At 54.2% G+C, this 16819-nt stretch overlaps 1 protein-coding gene across 1 annotated transcript in view; it reads right to left on the bottom strand.

The window, feature by feature from the left end:
• Positions 1-12018, bottom strand: part of LOC148142215 (microtubule-actin cross-linking factor 1, isoforms 6/7-like) — a 205417-nt gene extending 193399 nt beyond the window's left edge. Inside the window, exons 1-3 of the mRNA XM_087976988.1 lie at positions 12010-12018; positions 11490-11684; positions 5748-5873 (exon numbers count right to left, since the gene is read on the bottom strand). Coding sequence (XP_087833114.1) covers positions 5748-5873; positions 11490-11684; positions 12010-12018 — 330 coding nt within the window. The remainder of the gene's footprint in view (positions 1-5747; positions 5874-11489; positions 11685-12009) is intronic.
• Positions 12019-16819: the final 4801 nt, after the last annotated feature.

A 16819-nucleotide genomic window follows, 5' to 3' on the forward strand; every position in this document is an offset into this window, starting at 1 on the left:
CTCTCCCCTCACCCCACCCCACATCCCTCCCTCTCCCCTCAACCCCCACCTCCCTCTCCCCTCACCGCCCCACCTCCCTCTCCCCTTACCCCCACCTCCCTCCCTCTCCCCTTACCCCCACTTCCCTCCCTCTCCCCTCACCCCCCACCTCCCTCCCTCTCCCCTCACCCCCCCACCTCTCTCTCCCCTCAACCCCCACCTCCCTCTCCCCTCAATGCCCCACCTCCCTCTCCCCTTACCCCCACCTCCCTCCCTCTCCCCTTACCCCCACATCCCTCCCTCTCCCCTCAACCCCCACCTCCCTCTCCCCTCACCCCCCCCACCTCCCTCTCCCCTCACCGCCCCACCTCCCTCTCCCCTCACCGCCCCACCTCCTTCCCTCTCCCCTTACCCCCACCTCCTTCCCTCTCCCCTTACCCCCACCTCCCTCTCCCCTTACTCCCCCACCTCCCTCTCCCCTTACCCCCCCACCTCCCTCTCCCCTTACCCCCACCTCCCTCCCTCTCCCCTCACCCCCCCACCTCCCTCCCTCTCTCCTCACCCCCCCACCTCCCTCCCTCTCCCCTCACCCTCACCTCCCTCTCCCCCACACCCCCACCTCCCTCTCCGCCACACCCCCACCTCCCTCTCCCCCTCATCCCCACCTCCCTCACCCCCTCACCCCCACCTCCCTCTCCCCCACCTCCCTCTCCCCCTCACCCCCACCTCCCTCACCTCCCTACCTCCCTCACCCTCACCTCCCTCCCTCCCCCTCACCCCTCCACCTCCCTCCCTCCACTCACCCCCACCTGCTTCCCTCTCCCCTCATCCCCAACTCCCTCCCTCTCCCCTCACGCCCCCACCTTCCTCTCCCCTTACCCTCCACCCTCCCTCTCTCCTTACCCCCACCGCCCTCCCTCTCCCCTCACCCCCCACCTCCCTCTCTCCCCTCACCTCCACCTCCCTCCCTCTCCCCTAATCTCCACCTCCCTCCCTCCCTCTCCCCTCACCCCCTATCTCCCTTTGCCCTCACCCTCCAACCTCCCTCCCTCTCCCCTCACCATCCCCTCACCCCCCCAGCTCCCTCCCTCACCCCTCACCCCCCCACCTCCCTCTCCCCTTGCCCCCACCTCTCTCCCTCTCCCCTCGTCCCCACCTCTCTCCCTCTCCCCTCACCCCCACCTCTCTCCCCTCCCCTCACCCCCCCACCTCTCTCCCCCCTTACCCCCACTTCCCTCCCTCTCCCCTCACCACCCCACTTCCCTCTCCCCTTACCCCCACTTCCCTCCCTCTCCCCTCACCCTCCCACCTCCCTCTCCCCTCATCCCCACCTCCCTCCCTCTCCCCTCACCCTACCTCCCTCTCCCCTTACCCCCACCTCTCTCCCTCCCCCTTCACCCCCCCACATCTCTCTCCCCTTACCCCCATTCCCTCCCTCTCCCCTCACCCCCCCACTTCCCTCTCCCCTTATCCCCACTTCCCTCCCTCTCCCCTCACCCCCCCACCACCCTCTCCCCTCACCCCGACTCCCTCCCTCTCCCCTCACCTCGCCACCTCCTTCCCTCTCCCCTCACACCCCACTTCCTTCCCTCTCCCCTCACCCCCCTACCTCCTTCCCTCTCCCCTCACCCCCCCACCTCCCTCTCCCCTCACCCCCCCACCTCCCTCTCCCCTCACCCCGCCACCTCCTTCCCTGTCCCCTCACCCCCCCACCTCCCTCTCCCCTCACCCTTCAACCTCCCACTCTCTCCCCTTACCCTCCCCTCACCCCCAACCCTCCTCCCTCACCCCTTACCCCTCACCTCCCACTCCCCTTACCCCCACCTCGCTCCCATTCCCCTCACCTCCCCACCTCCCTCCCTCTCCCCTCACCCCCCAACCTCCCTCCCTCTCCCCTCACCCTCCCACCTCCCTCTCCCCTCATCCCCACCACCCTCCCGCTCCCCTCACCCCACCTCCCTCTCCCCTTACCCCCACCTCTCTCCCTCTCCCTTCACCCCCCCACATCTCTCTCCCCTTACCCCCATTCCCTCCCTCTCCCCTCACCCCCCCACTTCCCTCTCACCTTACCCCCACTTCCCTCCCTCTCCCCTCACCCCCCCACCACCCTCTCCCCTCACCCCAACTCCCTCCCTCTCCCCTCACCTCGCCACCTCCTTCCCTCTCCCCTCACCCCCCCACCTCCTTCCCTCTCCCCTCACCCCCCCACCTCCTTCTCTCTCCCCTCACCCCCCCACCTCCTTCCCTCTCCCCTCACCCCCCCCACCTCCCTCTCCCCTCACCCTCCAACCTCCCTCTCTCTCCCCTCACCCCCCAACCCTCCTCCCTCACCCCTTACCCCCCACCTCCCACTCCCCTTTCCCCCTACCTCCCTCTCCCCTTACTCCCACCTCCCTCCCTCTCCCCTCACCCCCCCACCTCCCTCCCTCTCCCCCACCTCCCTCCCTCTCCCCTCACCTCCCCACCTCCCTCCCTCTCCCCTCAACCCCCCACCTCCCTCTCCCCTTACCCCCCACTTCCCTCTCCCCTCATCCCCCACCTCCCTCTCCCCTCACCCCCCCACTTTCCTCTCCCCTCATCCCCCACCTCCCTCTCCTCTCACCCTCCAACCTCCCACTCCCCTCACCCTCCAACCTCCCCTCACCCCCCCCACCTCCCTCTCCCCTTACCCTCCAACCTCCCTCTCTCTCCCCTCACCCCCCAACCCTCCTCCCTCACCCCTTACCCCCCACCTCCCACTCCCCTTTCCCCCTACCTCCCTCTCCCCTTACTCCCACCTCCCTCCCTCTCCCCTCACTCCCCCACCTCCCTCCCTCCCCCCTCACTCCCCCACCTCCCTCTCCCTCCCCTCACCCCCCACCTCCCTCTGCCCTCACCCCCCACCTCCCTCCGTCTCACCTCACTCCCCCACCTCCCTCTCCCTCCCCTCATCCCCCACCTCCCTCTCCCCTTACCCCCACCTCCCTCCCTCTCCCCTTACCCCCCACCTCCCTCCCTCTCCCCTTACCCCCCACCTCCCTCTCCTCTTACCCCCACCTCCCTCCCATTCCCCTCACCCCCCCACCTCCATCCCTCTCCCCTCACCCCCCAACCTCCCTCCCTCTCCCCTCACCCTCCCACCTCCCTCTCCCCTCATCCCCACCTCCCTCCCTCTCCCCTCACCCCACCTCCCTCTCCCCTTACCCCCACCTCTCTCCCTCTCCCTTCACCCCCCCCACATCTCTCTCCCCTTACCCCCATTCCCTCCCTCTCCCCTCAACCCCCCACTTCCCTCTCCCCTTACCCCCACTTCCCTCCCTCTCCCCTCACCCCCCCACCACCCTCTCCCCTCACCCCAACTCCCTCCCTCTCCCCTCACCTCGCCACCTCCTTCCCTCTCCCCTCACCCCCCCACCTCCTTCCCTCTCCCCTCACACCCCCACCTCCTTCCCTCTCCCCTCACCCCCCCACCTCCTTCCCTCTCCCCTCACCCCCCCACCTCCTTCCCTCTCCCCTCACCCCCCCACCTCCTTCCCTCTCCCCTCACCCCCCCACCTCCTTCCCTCTCCCCTCACCCCCCCATCTCCCTCTCCCCTCACCCTCCAGCCTCCCTCTCTCTCCCCTCACCCCCCAACCCTCCTCCCTCACCCCTTACCCCCCACCTCCCATTCCCCTTTCCCCCTACCTCCCTCTCCCCTTACTCCCACCTCACTCCCTCTCCCCTCACCCCCCCACCTCCCTCCCTCTCCCCTCACCTCTCCACCTCCCTCCCTCTCCCCTCAACCCCCCACCTCCCTCTCCCCTTACCCCCCACTTCCCTCTCCCCTCAACCCCCCACCTCCCTCTCCCCTTACCCCCCACTTCCCTCTCCCCTCATCCCCCACCTCCCTCTCCTCTCACCCTCCAACCTCCCACTCCCCTCACCCTCCAACCTCCCCTCACCCACCCACCTTACTCCCTCTCCCCTCATCCCCACCTCCCTCCCTCTCCCCTCACCCCCTACCTCCCTCCCTCTCCCCTCACTCCCCCACCTCCCTCCCTCTCCCCTCACTCCCCCACCTCCCTCACTCCCCCACCTCCCTCTCCCTCCCCTCACCCCCCACCTCCCTCTGCCCTCACCCCCCACCTCCCTCCGTCTCACCTCACTCCCCCACCTCCCTCTCCCTCCCCTCATCCCCCACCTCCCTCTCCCCTTACCCCCACCTCCCTCCCTCTCCCCTTACCCCCCCACCTCCCTCCCTCTCCCCTCACCTCTCCACCTCCCTCCCTCTCCCCTCAACCCCCCACCTCCCTCTCCCCTTACCCCCCACTTCCCTCTCCCCTCAACCCCCCATCTCCCTCTCCCCTTACCCCCCACTTCCCTCTCCCCTCATCCCCCACCTCCCTCTCCTCTCACCCTCCAACCTCCCACTCCCCTCACCCTCCAACCTCCCCTCACCCACCCACCTTACTCCCTCTCCCCTCATCCCCACCTCCCTCCCTCTCCCCTCACCCCCTACCTCCCTCCCTCTCCCCTCACTCCCCCACCTCCCTCCCTCTCCCCTCACTCCCCCACCTCCCTCACTCCCCCACCTCCCTCTCCCTCCCCTCACCCCCCACCTCCCTCTGCCCTCACCCCCCACCTCCCTCCGTCTCACCTCACTCCCCCACCTCCCTCTCCCTCCCCTCATCCCCCACCTCCCTCTCCCCTTACCCCCACCTCCCTCCCTCTCCCCTTACCCCCCACCTCCCTCTCCTCTTACCCCCACTTCCCTCCCTCTCCCCTTACCCCCCACCTCCCTCTCCTCTTACCCCCACCTCCCTCCCTCTCCCCTTACCCCCCACCTCCCTCTCCCCTTACCCCCACCTCCCTCCCTCTCCCCTCACCCCCTACCTCCCTCTCCCCTTACCCCCACCTCCTTCCCTCTCACCTTACCCCCCCACCTCCCTCCCTCTCCCCTTACCCCCCACCTCCCTCTCCCCTCACCCCCCACCTCCCTCCCTCTCCCCTCACCCCCCTACCTCCCTCTCCCCTCACCCCCTACCTCCCTCTCCCCTTACCCCCACCTCCCTCCCTCTCCCCTCGCCCCCCACCTCCCCCGCTCTCGCCTCACCCCCCCACCTCCCTCTCCCCTTACCCCCCACCTCCCTCTCCCCTTACCCCCACCTCCCTCCCTCTCCCCTCACCCTCTACCTCCCTCTCCCCTTACCCCCACCTCCTTCCCTCTCACCTTACCCCCCCACCTCCCTCCCTCTCCCCTTACCCCCCACCTCCCTCTCCCCTCACCCCCCACCTCCCTCCCTCTCCCCTCACCCCCCTACCTCCCTCTCCCCTCACCCCCCTACCTCCCTCTCCCCTCACCCCCTACCTCCCTCTCCCCTTACCCCCACCTCCCTCCCTCTCCCCTCGCCCCCCACCTCCCCCGCCCTCGCCTCACCCCCCCACCTCCCTCTCCCCTTACACCCCACCTCCCTCTTCCCTTACCCCCACCTCCCTCCCTCTCCCCTCATCCCCCCACCTCCCTCCCTCTCCCCTCACCCCCCCACCTCCCTCCCTTGCCCCTCACCCCCCTACCTCCCTCTTCCCTTACCCCCACCTCCCTCCCTCTCCCCTCACCCCCACCTCCCTCCCTCTCCCCTCACCCCCACCTCCCTCCCTCTCCCCTCACCCCCACCTCCCTCCCTCCCTCTCCCTCTCTTCTCCCCCTCCACTTCCCAGCCTCTCCCCCTACCTCTTCACTGCATCCCAATCCTCCCTCTCGGTGCTGCCCTGTTCCCTCTCTCTGTACCATCCCCTCGATCTAACCCACCTGGTGCTGGTGTTTAAGTTCCAGCAGAGCTTCCTGCTCCTGCAGGATCTGTCCATCTGTCAGCTTCCTCTCGGTCTGTGTCAAGTGACCTAACAAAGTCTGAACCAAGGACTGAAAATGCTCAGCCTAACAGCAGAGAATGTGGATTCAGTTTCATGGAGAACAACTGGTCAAGCTTTGGAAAACACTTAAAATACAACTGCAGAATCCCAGCGTGGCTCTGTGCCTGGCTCTCCCAGTCACCAGGAGGCTCTGCCAGCTCTGTGTTAATGTCTCACTCTGCCCGTGAATGTGTCGATTACAAATTCATCCGGTAATCCCCTGGCTGCCTCCCATCATTCTCCATCCAGGAGAGTATTTGTAATAAAGTTGATGAATTAACTGTGCAAACAGCTATTAATAAATATAATGCAATTGGGATCACAGAGACCTGGCTCCAGGGTGACCAAGGCTGGGAACTGGACAACCAGGTTTATTCACTTTTCAGGAAAGACAGACAGAAAGGGGTGAGGTAGTGTGGCTGGTTAAGGAGGAGATTAACACAATAGTAACTGAGGACATTAGCCTATACAATGGGTGGAGCTGCAGAACTCTAAAGGGATAAAGACGTTAGTGGGAGTTGTGTACAGACCAGCTGTTGGTGTAATATTGGGGATTATATCTAGCAGGAAAGTAGAGATGTATGCAGTAAGGTTACAGCAGTTATTATGGGTGACTTCAATCTACATATTGCTACCAGTTTGTCAGTTCAATCAATGTGATGGTGGAGGATTCCCTGGAATGTATGATGGATGGTTTCTGTGACCAATATGTCAAGGAACTGACCAGAGAGCTGGCCACCCTAGACTGGGTGTTATGTAATGAGAGAGGATTAATTAGCAACGCTGTGGTGTGAGATCCTTTGGGAACAGTGATCATAATGTGGTAGAATTCTTCATTAAGGTGGAGAGTGACACAATTAAAGCTGAACCTAGGGTCCTGAACTTAAAGAAAGCGAACTTTGATGGTATGAGGCATGGATTGGCAAGAATAAACTGGCCAGGATCCTTCAGGGGTTGCTAGTGGATGGGCAATGGCAGATAGTTAAAGAACACACAGATTAACTGCAACAGTGGTACACCGGAGTCTGGTGTCAGAGTAAAACAGGTAAGGTGGCTCACCCATCGCTAACAAGGTCAGAAAATGCTGACAACCATGTACTGGGAGAAATTTAAAATTCAGCAGGAGGAGGGAGGACCAAGGGTTTAATTTGGAAAGGGAAGGTAGAATACGAAGGTAAGCTGCAGAAAATCAATGGCAAAAGCTTCTATAGAAACGTGAAAAGAAAAAGACTGGTGAAGACAGATGTAGGTTCCTTGCAGGTGGCATCAGGTGAATTCATAATGGACAATAAAGAGATGGCAGAGCCAGTTCAACAGATACTTTGGATCTGTCTTCATTAAGGAGGACCCAAATAACTTTCCAGAACTACAAGGGGACAGAGGCTCAAGCCTGAAGGAGGAACTGAAGGAAATCCTATTAGTCAGGAATTGGTTTTGGGGAAATTGATGGGATTAAAATCCAATAAGTCTCCAGGGCCTGATACTCTGTATCCCAGAATACTTAAGGAAGTGGCCCGAGAAATAGCAGATGCGTTTGTAATTATTTTCCAACATTTATAGACTGTGGAAGAGTTCCAATGAATTGGAGGGTAGCTAATGTACTCCACTCTTTAAAAAGAAAGGGGGAGAGAAAGTGGGGAATTATAGACCAGTTAGCCTGACATCAGTGGTGGGGAGAATGCTGGAGTCAATCATTAAGGATGTAATAACTGAGCATTTGGAAAGCAGTAACAGAATCGGTGCTAGTTGGTATGGATTCACTAAAGGGAAATCATGATTGACAAATCTTCTGGAATTTTTGAGGATGTGACCAGTCAAGTGGACAAGAGGAAATCAGTAGATGTTATGTATCTGGACTTTGACAAGGTTCCACCCAAGAGATTAAAGCTCATGGTATCAGAGATAATGTACTAACATGGATAGAAAACTGATTGGCAGACAGGAGGCAGAGAGTTGGAATAAACAGGTCCTTTTCAGAGCGGTAGGCAGTGATGAGTGGGGTACCACAGGGTTCAGTGCTGGGACCCCAGCTGTTCACAATATATATGAATGACTTGGTAAAGGAATCGAATGCAATTTCTCCAAATGTGCAGATGGGTGGCAGTGTGTGCTGGGAGGAAGATGCTAGGAGGTTGCAGGGTGACTTGGACAGACTGGCTGTGTGAGCAAATACTTGGCAAATGCGATATAATGCTGATAGATGTGACAATATTCTCTATGGAGAGCTTGCATCCAGGAAGAGACCTACTGGGCATCCCCAACGATGTCTGCATGAGGGATATGAAAGCACTTGAGATCATAGAACATGGAAATGTACAGCACAGAACAGGCCCTTTGGCCCACGATGTTGTGCCGAAGGTTAATCCTAATGTAAAATATAGTAACTTAACCTACGCACCCCTCAACTCACTGCTATCCATGTGCATGTCCAGCAGTCGCTTAAATGTCCCCAATGACTTTGCTTCCACCACTACCGCTGGCAACACATTCCATGCATTCACAACTCTCTGCATAAAGAATCTCTGATGTCTCCTTTACACCTTCCTCCTAATATCTTCAAGCTATGACTTCTTGTACCAGTCAATCCTGCCCTGGGGAAAAGTCTCTGGCTATTGACTCTATCCATTCCTCTCATTATCTTGTACACCTTGATCAGGTCTCCTCTCTTCCTCCTTCTCTCCAGAGAGAAAACTCCGAGCTTAGTCAACTTCTCTTCATTAGGCAAGCTCTCCAGTCCAGGCAGCATCCTGGTAAACCTTCTTTGCACCCTCTCCAAAGCCTCTGTATTTTCCTATAGTAGGGCGACCAGAACTGGACACAATATTCCAAGTGTGGTCTCACCAGGGACTTGTAGAGCTGTAGCAAAACTTCGCGGCTCTTGAACTCAATCCCCCTGTTAATGAAAGCCAAAACACCAAATGCTTTCTTAACAACTCTATCCACTTGGGTGGCAACTTTGAGGGATCTATGTACTTGCACACCCAGATCCCTCTGTTTTTCCAAACTGTCAAGAATCCTGTCTTTAATCCTATATTCAGCATTCGAGTTCGACCTTCCAAAATGCATCACTTCACATTTATCCAGGTTGAACTCCATCTGCCATTTCTCAGCCCAGCTCTGCATCCCGTCTATGTCACGCTGCAGCCTGCAGTAGCCCTCTATACTATCGACGACACCTCCAACCTTAGTGTCATCTGCAAATTTACTAACCCACCCCTCAACCTCCTCAAACAAGTCATTTATAAAAACTACAAAGAGCAGAGGCCCAAGAACTGAACCCTGCGGGACCCCACTCAACACTGACCTCCAGGCAGAATACATTCCATCTACAACCACTCTCTGCCTTCTGTCAGCCAGCCAATTCTGAATCCAGATAGCTAAATCTCCCTGTATCCCATACTTCCTGACTTTATGAATGAGCCTACCAAGTCATTCATGTATATTGTGAACCTTATCAAATGCCTTGCTGAAGTCTATATAGAGGAGAAAGTGAGGTCTGCAGATGCTGGAGATCAGAGCTGAAAATGTGTTGCTGGAAAAGCGCAGCAGGTCAGGCAGCATCCAGGGAACAGGAGAATCGACGTTTCGGGCATAAGCCCTTCTTCAGGAATGAGGAAAGTTTGTCCAGCAGGCTAAGATAAAAGGTAGGGAGGAGGGACTTGGGGGAGGGGCGTCGGAAATGTGATAGGTGGAAAGAGATCAAGGTGAGGGTGATAGGTCAGACTGGGGTGGGGGCGGAGAGGTCGGGAAGAAGATTGCAGGTTAGGAAGGCGGTGCTGAATTCGATGGATTAGACTGAGACAAGGTGGGGGGAGGGGAAATGAGGAAACTGGTGAAATCCGAGTTCATCCCTTGTGGTTGGAGGGTTCCTAGGCGGAAGATGAGGCGTTCTTCCTCCAACCGTCGTGTTGTTGTGGTCTGGCGATGGAGGAGTCCAAAGACCTGCATATCCTTGGTGGAGTGGGAGGGGGAACTGAAATGTTGAGCTACAGGGTGGTTGGGTTGGTTGGTCCGGGTGTCCCAGAGGTGTTCTCTGGAATGCTCCGCAAGTAGCCGGCCTGTCTCCCTAATATAGAGGAGGCCACATCGGGTGCAGAGGATGCAATAGATGATGTGTGTGGAGGTGCAGGTGAACTTTCCTCATTCCTGAAGAAGGGCTTATGCCCGAAACGTCGATTCTCCTGTTCCCTGGATGCTGCCTGACCTGCTGCGCTTTTCCAGCAACAGATTTTCAGCGCTGAAGTCTATATACACCACATCCACTGCTCGACCATCTTTGACCTGTCTTGACACCTCCTCAAAGAACTCAATAAGATTTGTGAGGCATGACCTACCCCTCACAAAGCCATGCTGACTGCCTTTAATCACACTATGTATTGTCACTACAGCATTGGACTCTTCAGTCACAAGCGACGTTGCTTCAGGGAAGCAGAAAGCTAGAACAATGAGGATACAACCCATGGTCAGCCATGACTGAAAAGAGCCTCACTATCTACTTTGGTCACAAAACAGGAAGGCAGATTATGATCTGAATGGTGGCAGTTTAGGAAAAGGTGAGGTGCAATGAGACCTGCGTGTCATGGTGGAACAGTTGCTGAAGGTTGGTATGGGGGTGCAGCGGGCAGCGAGGAAGGCTAATGGCATGTTCTCCATCACAGCGAGACGATTGGAGTATCGGAGTAGGGATGTCTTGCTGCAGTTACACAGGGCCTTGGTGAGGCCACACCTTGAGTATTGTGTACAGTTATGATCTCCTAGTCTGAGGAAGGACGTTCTTGCTATTGAGAGAGTTCAGTGAAGGTTCACCAGACTGATTCCTGGGATGGTAGGACTGACATATGAGGAAAAACTGGATAGATTGGGCTCCTACTCACAGGAATGTAGAAGAGCGAGGGAGAAACATAAAATTGTGATGGGACTGTCCAGGCTAGATGTGAGAAGAATGTTCTTGATGTTGGGGAGGTTCAGAACAAGGGGTCACAGTCTAAGAATAAGGGGTAAGCCATTTAGGACTGAGATAAGGAAGAATTTCTTCACCCAGAGAGTTGGGAACCTGTGGAATTCTCTCACAGAGGAAGCTGTTGGGGCCAGTTCATTCGATGTATTCAAGAGGGAGCTGGACGTGGTCCTTGTGGCTAAAGGGGTATGGGGAGAGGGTGGGAATGGGATACTGAGACTGCATGATCAGCCGTGATCATATTGAATGGTGGTACAGGCTCAAAGGGCTGATTGGCCTCTTCCTGCACCAATTTTCTATGTTTCCAAACCATGAGATACAAACAAGTGAACAATTCACCGTTCCCTCCAGTACTAGGCCCTTTGAAAGTAGACAGATTTGTCACTGCATTGTGAATATGTCACATCGAGGAATACTGCAAGAAGCAGATCGATAATATCAAACAGCATGCGATAACATGAAGGAGCAGATAAATCAGGCCTGAATATCCCTGACTCCAATCAGGCCTAAAGCAGACCGAGGTACAAAAAAGACTACAGCAGAATTCCAGTCCCTTAAGGCATCTGATGTATATTGTTGCTCAACAATGAGCCGCTCAGTCACCATCACGCACAAGAGCATGAGCTCCTCAGGGTTACACTTGTTGACAATGTGATAAGGTGATGGTTGACACCAGGTTCCTACCTGACACAGTGCAGCTTCAAGCAGAGACTGCTTCAAGACGGAAATGTTGCACACGTGCTCCCACTGTTTATTCAGTTCCTCCATCTGAGCTTTCAGCCAGACACAGTTGACACCTGTGTTTTTGTTCAGCTCCCTGAAGGTACGTTTCAGAGCCCTCACACAACTGGCCCGTTTGCCCAACTCCTTCTGAAAGACCTGCAGATGGACCCAGATAGAACTGAATCTGAAACTTTAACTGTTTATCAACCAGAAGTAAGTCTTAATATTCACAGCACTCATCTGACCATGAGCTAAAAGTATGATAGAAAGTACAACAGAAATAGATAAAAAGTCCAGTTCCTAAATGACTCGAGTGGCTTTGACTGAAGTGATTATTGACTCTGGGAGTCGGGGACTTTGTGAAACAGCAACTGACATTTTGAAATTCTGACAGTGATTTCAGACAAAGAAATGAAGTGGCAATGTTGCTCAGGCCTGATGATTCCTGGAGGCTTCCACTTGGCATCTATTGGCAGCTTACAATGCTCATCGTTTTTAACAGGTTTTAAGACAAAATTCTGCCTTCAAGAATAAGTCAATGGCACAGGGAAACTTTTTTTTTATTATTTCTGGGACATGCATTTATTGCCTGTCCCTAGTTGCCCCTTGACAAGGTGGGGGTGAGCTGCCTTCTTGAACCACTGCAGTCCATGTGCTGTGGGTAGATCCACAATGTCATTAAGGAGGGAATTCCAGGATTTTGACCCAGCGACACTGAAGGAATGGCAGTGTCATAGTGGAAGGAGTCCACCAACACAACATGGTGAGCAGTCGTGTGTATTTGAATGAGACTGCAGCTACTCTGGCGAGGAGTTGATTAGTAAATTTGCAAATGACAGTAGGGTCAGCAGAGTTGGGTAGTGCTGAAGGATGTTACAGGTTATAGAGGGACATAGATAAGCTGCAGAACTGGGCTGAGACATGGTAAATAGAGTTTAATGTGGTAAAGTGTGAGGTAGTTCACTTTGGAAGAAGTAACAGGAATGCAGAGTACTGGGATAATGGTAAAATTCTTGGCAGTGTAGATGAGCAGAGAGATCTCAGCGTCCAGGTGTGTAAATCCCTGAAAGTTGTGACCTAGTTTGATAGGGCAAAAGAAGGCATATGGTGTGTTGGTGTTTATTGGTAGTGGGATTGAGTTTCGGAGCCATGAGGTCATGTTGCAGCTGTACAAAACTCTGGTGCGGCCACATTTAGAGTATTGCATACAGTTCTGGTCACTGCCTTATAGGAAGGATGTGGAAGCTTCGGAAAGGGTTCAGAGGAGATTTACGAGGATGTTGCCTGGTATGAATGCAGGGTCTTATGAGGAAAGGCTGAGGGAACTGAGACTGTTTTCATTAGTGAGAAGAAGATTGAGAGGTGACTTAATAGAGACATATAAGATAATCAGAGGGTCAGATAGGGTGAACAGGGAGAGCCTTTTACCAAGTATGGGGACGGCGAGCACGAGGGATCATAGCTTTAAATTGAGGGGTGATAGATATAGGACAGATGTCAGAGGTAGTTTCTTTCTCAGAGTAGGAGGGACGTGAAACGCACTGCCTGCAACAGTAATAGACTTGCTAACTTTAAGGGCTTTTAAATGATCATTGGATAAACATATGGATGAAAATGGAATAATATAGGTTAGGTGGGCTTCAGAATGGTTCCACAGGTGAGTGCAACATTGAGGGCAGAAGGGCCTGTGCTGCGCTGTAATGCTCTGTTCTATGAATTAACTGTGGACAGACGTGGGGAGGTTTGTTGATCAGTTCTTCGGCATGGAGAGGGAGCAAATGTGTTGGAGGGTGAGTTGAAGGAGGGGTTGAGGGAGGTGGGAGATTGGCTGGGTGTTTGGGAGGAGAAGTTGGGAAAGGGGTCAGATATTTAGGGTGGGGGAGGGGGTATGATGTGTATCTGGATGATAAATTCAGGCAATGAGTGCCTCCTTAAGAATATATGGGCAGCACGGTGGCACAGTGGTTAGCACTGCTGTCTCACAGCACCAGAGACCCGGGTTCAATTCCCGCCTCAGGTGACTGACTGTGTGGAGTTTGCACGTTCTTCCCGTGTCTGCATGGGTTTCCTCCGGGTGCTCCGGTTTCCTCCCACAGTCCAAAAATGTGCAGGTCAGGTGAATTGGCCATGCTAAATTGCCCGTAGTGTTAGGTGAAGGGGTAAATGTAGGGGAATGGGTCTGGGTGGGTTGCGCTTTGGTCGGTCGGTATGGACTTATTGGGCCGAAGGGCCTGTTTACACACTGTAAGTAATCTAATATATAAAAGCCCAGTTCAGGGAAACTGTTTGCAGGAGTTAGAGATTAGGATGGGGGAATTCCCTAGAGCTGTTTTTGGGAGATTTAAATTTGTGATGGATCTTCCCCATGGAATTGCCAAGCCCACAGTGTCTCTGAGCTTGGACAGTGAGCTCCATTGACTAACAGTGTGTAGGGACAGGATGGAAACAGCAGAGACATGAAGTGATGGATCCACAATAAGAACATGAACTTGTGGTTCTCAATGAACGTTTTCACAGATTGGACGTCACCACTTACTCGGGCTTGCTCATTCAGTGTGACCTCTGCCCTGTACAACCAGTCCAACACCACCTGCAAAGATTCACTCAATCTACCCAAAGACAATAAAACTTCTTCAATCATGGACTGCCTGTAAAACCAGATAATACCCGTCAAGAATCAATGGAAACAACCAGCTACAGGGTCAGTGCTGAGGGAGCGCTGCACTGTCAGAGGGTCAGTGCTGAGGGAGCGCTGCACTATTGGAGGGTCAGTGCTGAGGGAGCACCACACTGTCGGAGGGTCAGTGCTGAGGGAGCGCTTACTGTCAGAGGGTCAGTGTAGAGGGAGCGCTGCACTGTCGAAGGGTCAGTGCTGAGGGAGGGCCGCACTATGGGAGGGTCAGTGGGGTTCTTTCTGGGGACGGTGGGACCTCGATAAACAGGATGGTCTACACCTGAACCTGAGGGGCACCAGTATCCTTGGGGGGAGGTTTGCTAGTGCTCTTGGGGGGGGTTTAAACTAACTCTGCAGGGGCATGGGAACCCAGATTGTAGCTTCAGGGTGCAGGGCCTGGAGTGTAGGGAGGTTAGGAACATGGCATCAATTTCCAAGGAGGGTGCCTGTAAACAGGAAAGTGGCTTGAAGTGTGTATACTTCAATGCAAGAAGTATACGAAATAAGGTAGGTGAACTTGCAGCGTGGGTTGGTACCTGGGACTTCGATGTTGTGGCTATTACGGAGACATGGCTAGAACAGGGACAGGATTGGCTGTTGCAGGTTCCAGGATTTAAATGTTTTAGTAGGGTCAGAGGTGGGGGTAAAAGAGGGGGAGGTGTGGCATTGCTTGTCAAAGATAGTATTACAGCTGTGGAAAGGACGATGGATGAGGACTTGCCATCTGAGGTAGTTTGGGCTGAGGTTAGGAATAGGAAAGGTGAGGTCACCCTGTTAGGAGTCTTTTACAGGCCTCCTAATAGTCCTAGAATCATTGAAGAAAGGATAGGGAAGGTGATTCAGGAGATGAGTGACAGTAATAGGGTGGTTGTTATGGGGGACTTTAACTTTCCTGATATTGATTGGGAAAGCTATAGCTCAAGTTCGTTAGATGGGTCAGTGTTTGTTCAATGTGTGCAGGAGAGTTTCCTGACACAATATGTAGACAGGCCAACAAGAGGTGAGGCCATACTGGATTTGGTTCTGGGTAACGAACCAGGCCAGGTGTTAGAATTAGAGGTAGGTGAGCACTTTGGGGATAGTGACCATAATTTGGTGATTTTTACACTCGTGATGGAGAGGGATAAGTGTGTACTACAGGGCAAGAGTTATAGCTGGGGTCAGGGAAATTATGATGCGGTGAGGCATGACTTAGGATGTGTGGCTTGGAAAAGTAGACTCCAAGGCAAGAGTGTAAATGATATGTGGAGCTTGTTCAAGGAGCAACTATTGAGTGTCCTTGATAATTATGTACCTGTCAGGCAGGGAGGAAAGGGTCGTGCGAGGGAGCCGTGGTTTAATAAGGAATTGGAATCCCTTGTTAAATGGAAGAGGGCGGCTTATCTCAAGATGAGACGTGAAGGTTCAATTGGGGCGATTGAGAGTTATAGGGTAGCCAGGAAGGACCTGAAGAGAGAGCTAAGAGCAGCAAGGAGGGGACATGAAAGGTTCTTAGTCGGTAGGATTAGGGAAAACCCTAAGGCTTTCTATAGGTATGTTAGGAATAAAAGAATGACTAGGGTAGGAATAGGTCCAGTCAAGGATAGTAGTGGGAAGTTGCGTGTGGAGGCGGAAGAGATTGGGGAGAAACTGAATGAATACTTTTCTTCAGTATTTACTCAGGAACTGGGCATTGTCGTCGATGTGAATACTGAGTCACAAATAAGTAGAATGGATAGCTTTGAGGTATGTAGAGAAGAGGTGTTGGAAATCCTGGAAAAGGTGAAAATAGATAAGTCCCCTGGGCCTGATGGCATTTATCCTAGGATTCTCTGGGAAGCAAGGGAGGAGATTGCAGAGCCATTGGCCTTGATTTTTATGTCCTCGTTGTCTACAGGAGTAGTGCCAGAAGACTGGAGGATAGCAAATGTGGTTCCCTTGTTCAAAAAGGGGAGTAGGGATAACCCTAGTAACTATAGGCCGGTGAGTCTCACTTCTGTTGTGGGCAAAGCCTTAGAGAGAATTGTAAGGGATAGGATTTATGCACATCTGGATAGGAATAATGTGATCAAGGATAGTCAGCATGGTTTTGTGAAGGGCAGGTCGTGCCTCACAAACCTTATTGAATTCTTTGAAAAGGTGACGAAGGAGGTTGATGAGGGGAAAGCGGTAGATGTGGTATATATGGATTTTAGTAAGGCGTTTGATAAGGTTCCCCATGGTAGGCTACTGCAGAAAATACGGAGATATGGCATTGAGGGTGAGTTGGAGGTTTGGATTAGGAATTGGCTGGATGGAAGAAGACAGAGGGTAGTAGTTGATGGCAAAGTTTCTTCATGGAGTGCCGTCACTAGCGGTGTTCCGCAAGGATCTGTTTTGGGACCATTGCTGTTTGTCATTTTTATAAATGACCTGGAAGAGGGGTTAGAAGGTTGGGTGAGCAAGTTTGCGGATGATACGAAAGTCGGAGGAGTTGTTGACAGTGAGGAAGGATGTGGCAGGTTACAGCAGGATATAGAGAAGCTGCAGAGCTGGGCAGAAAGGTGGCAAATGGAATTCAATGTAGCTAAGTGTGAGGTGATTCACTTTGGGAAGAAAAACAAAAAGATGGGGTACTGGGCTAATGGTCGGATACTTG

Source organism: Chiloscyllium plagiosum, unplaced genomic scaffold (assembly GCF_037043375.1).
Source record: "Chiloscyllium plagiosum isolate Xiang-an unplaced genomic scaffold, Cpla_swu_hap1 HiC_scaffold_30, whole genome shotgun sequence".
In the NCBI taxonomy this organism is placed as follows: Eukaryota; Metazoa; Chordata; class Chondrichthyes; order Orectolobiformes; family Hemiscylliidae; genus Chiloscyllium; species Chiloscyllium plagiosum.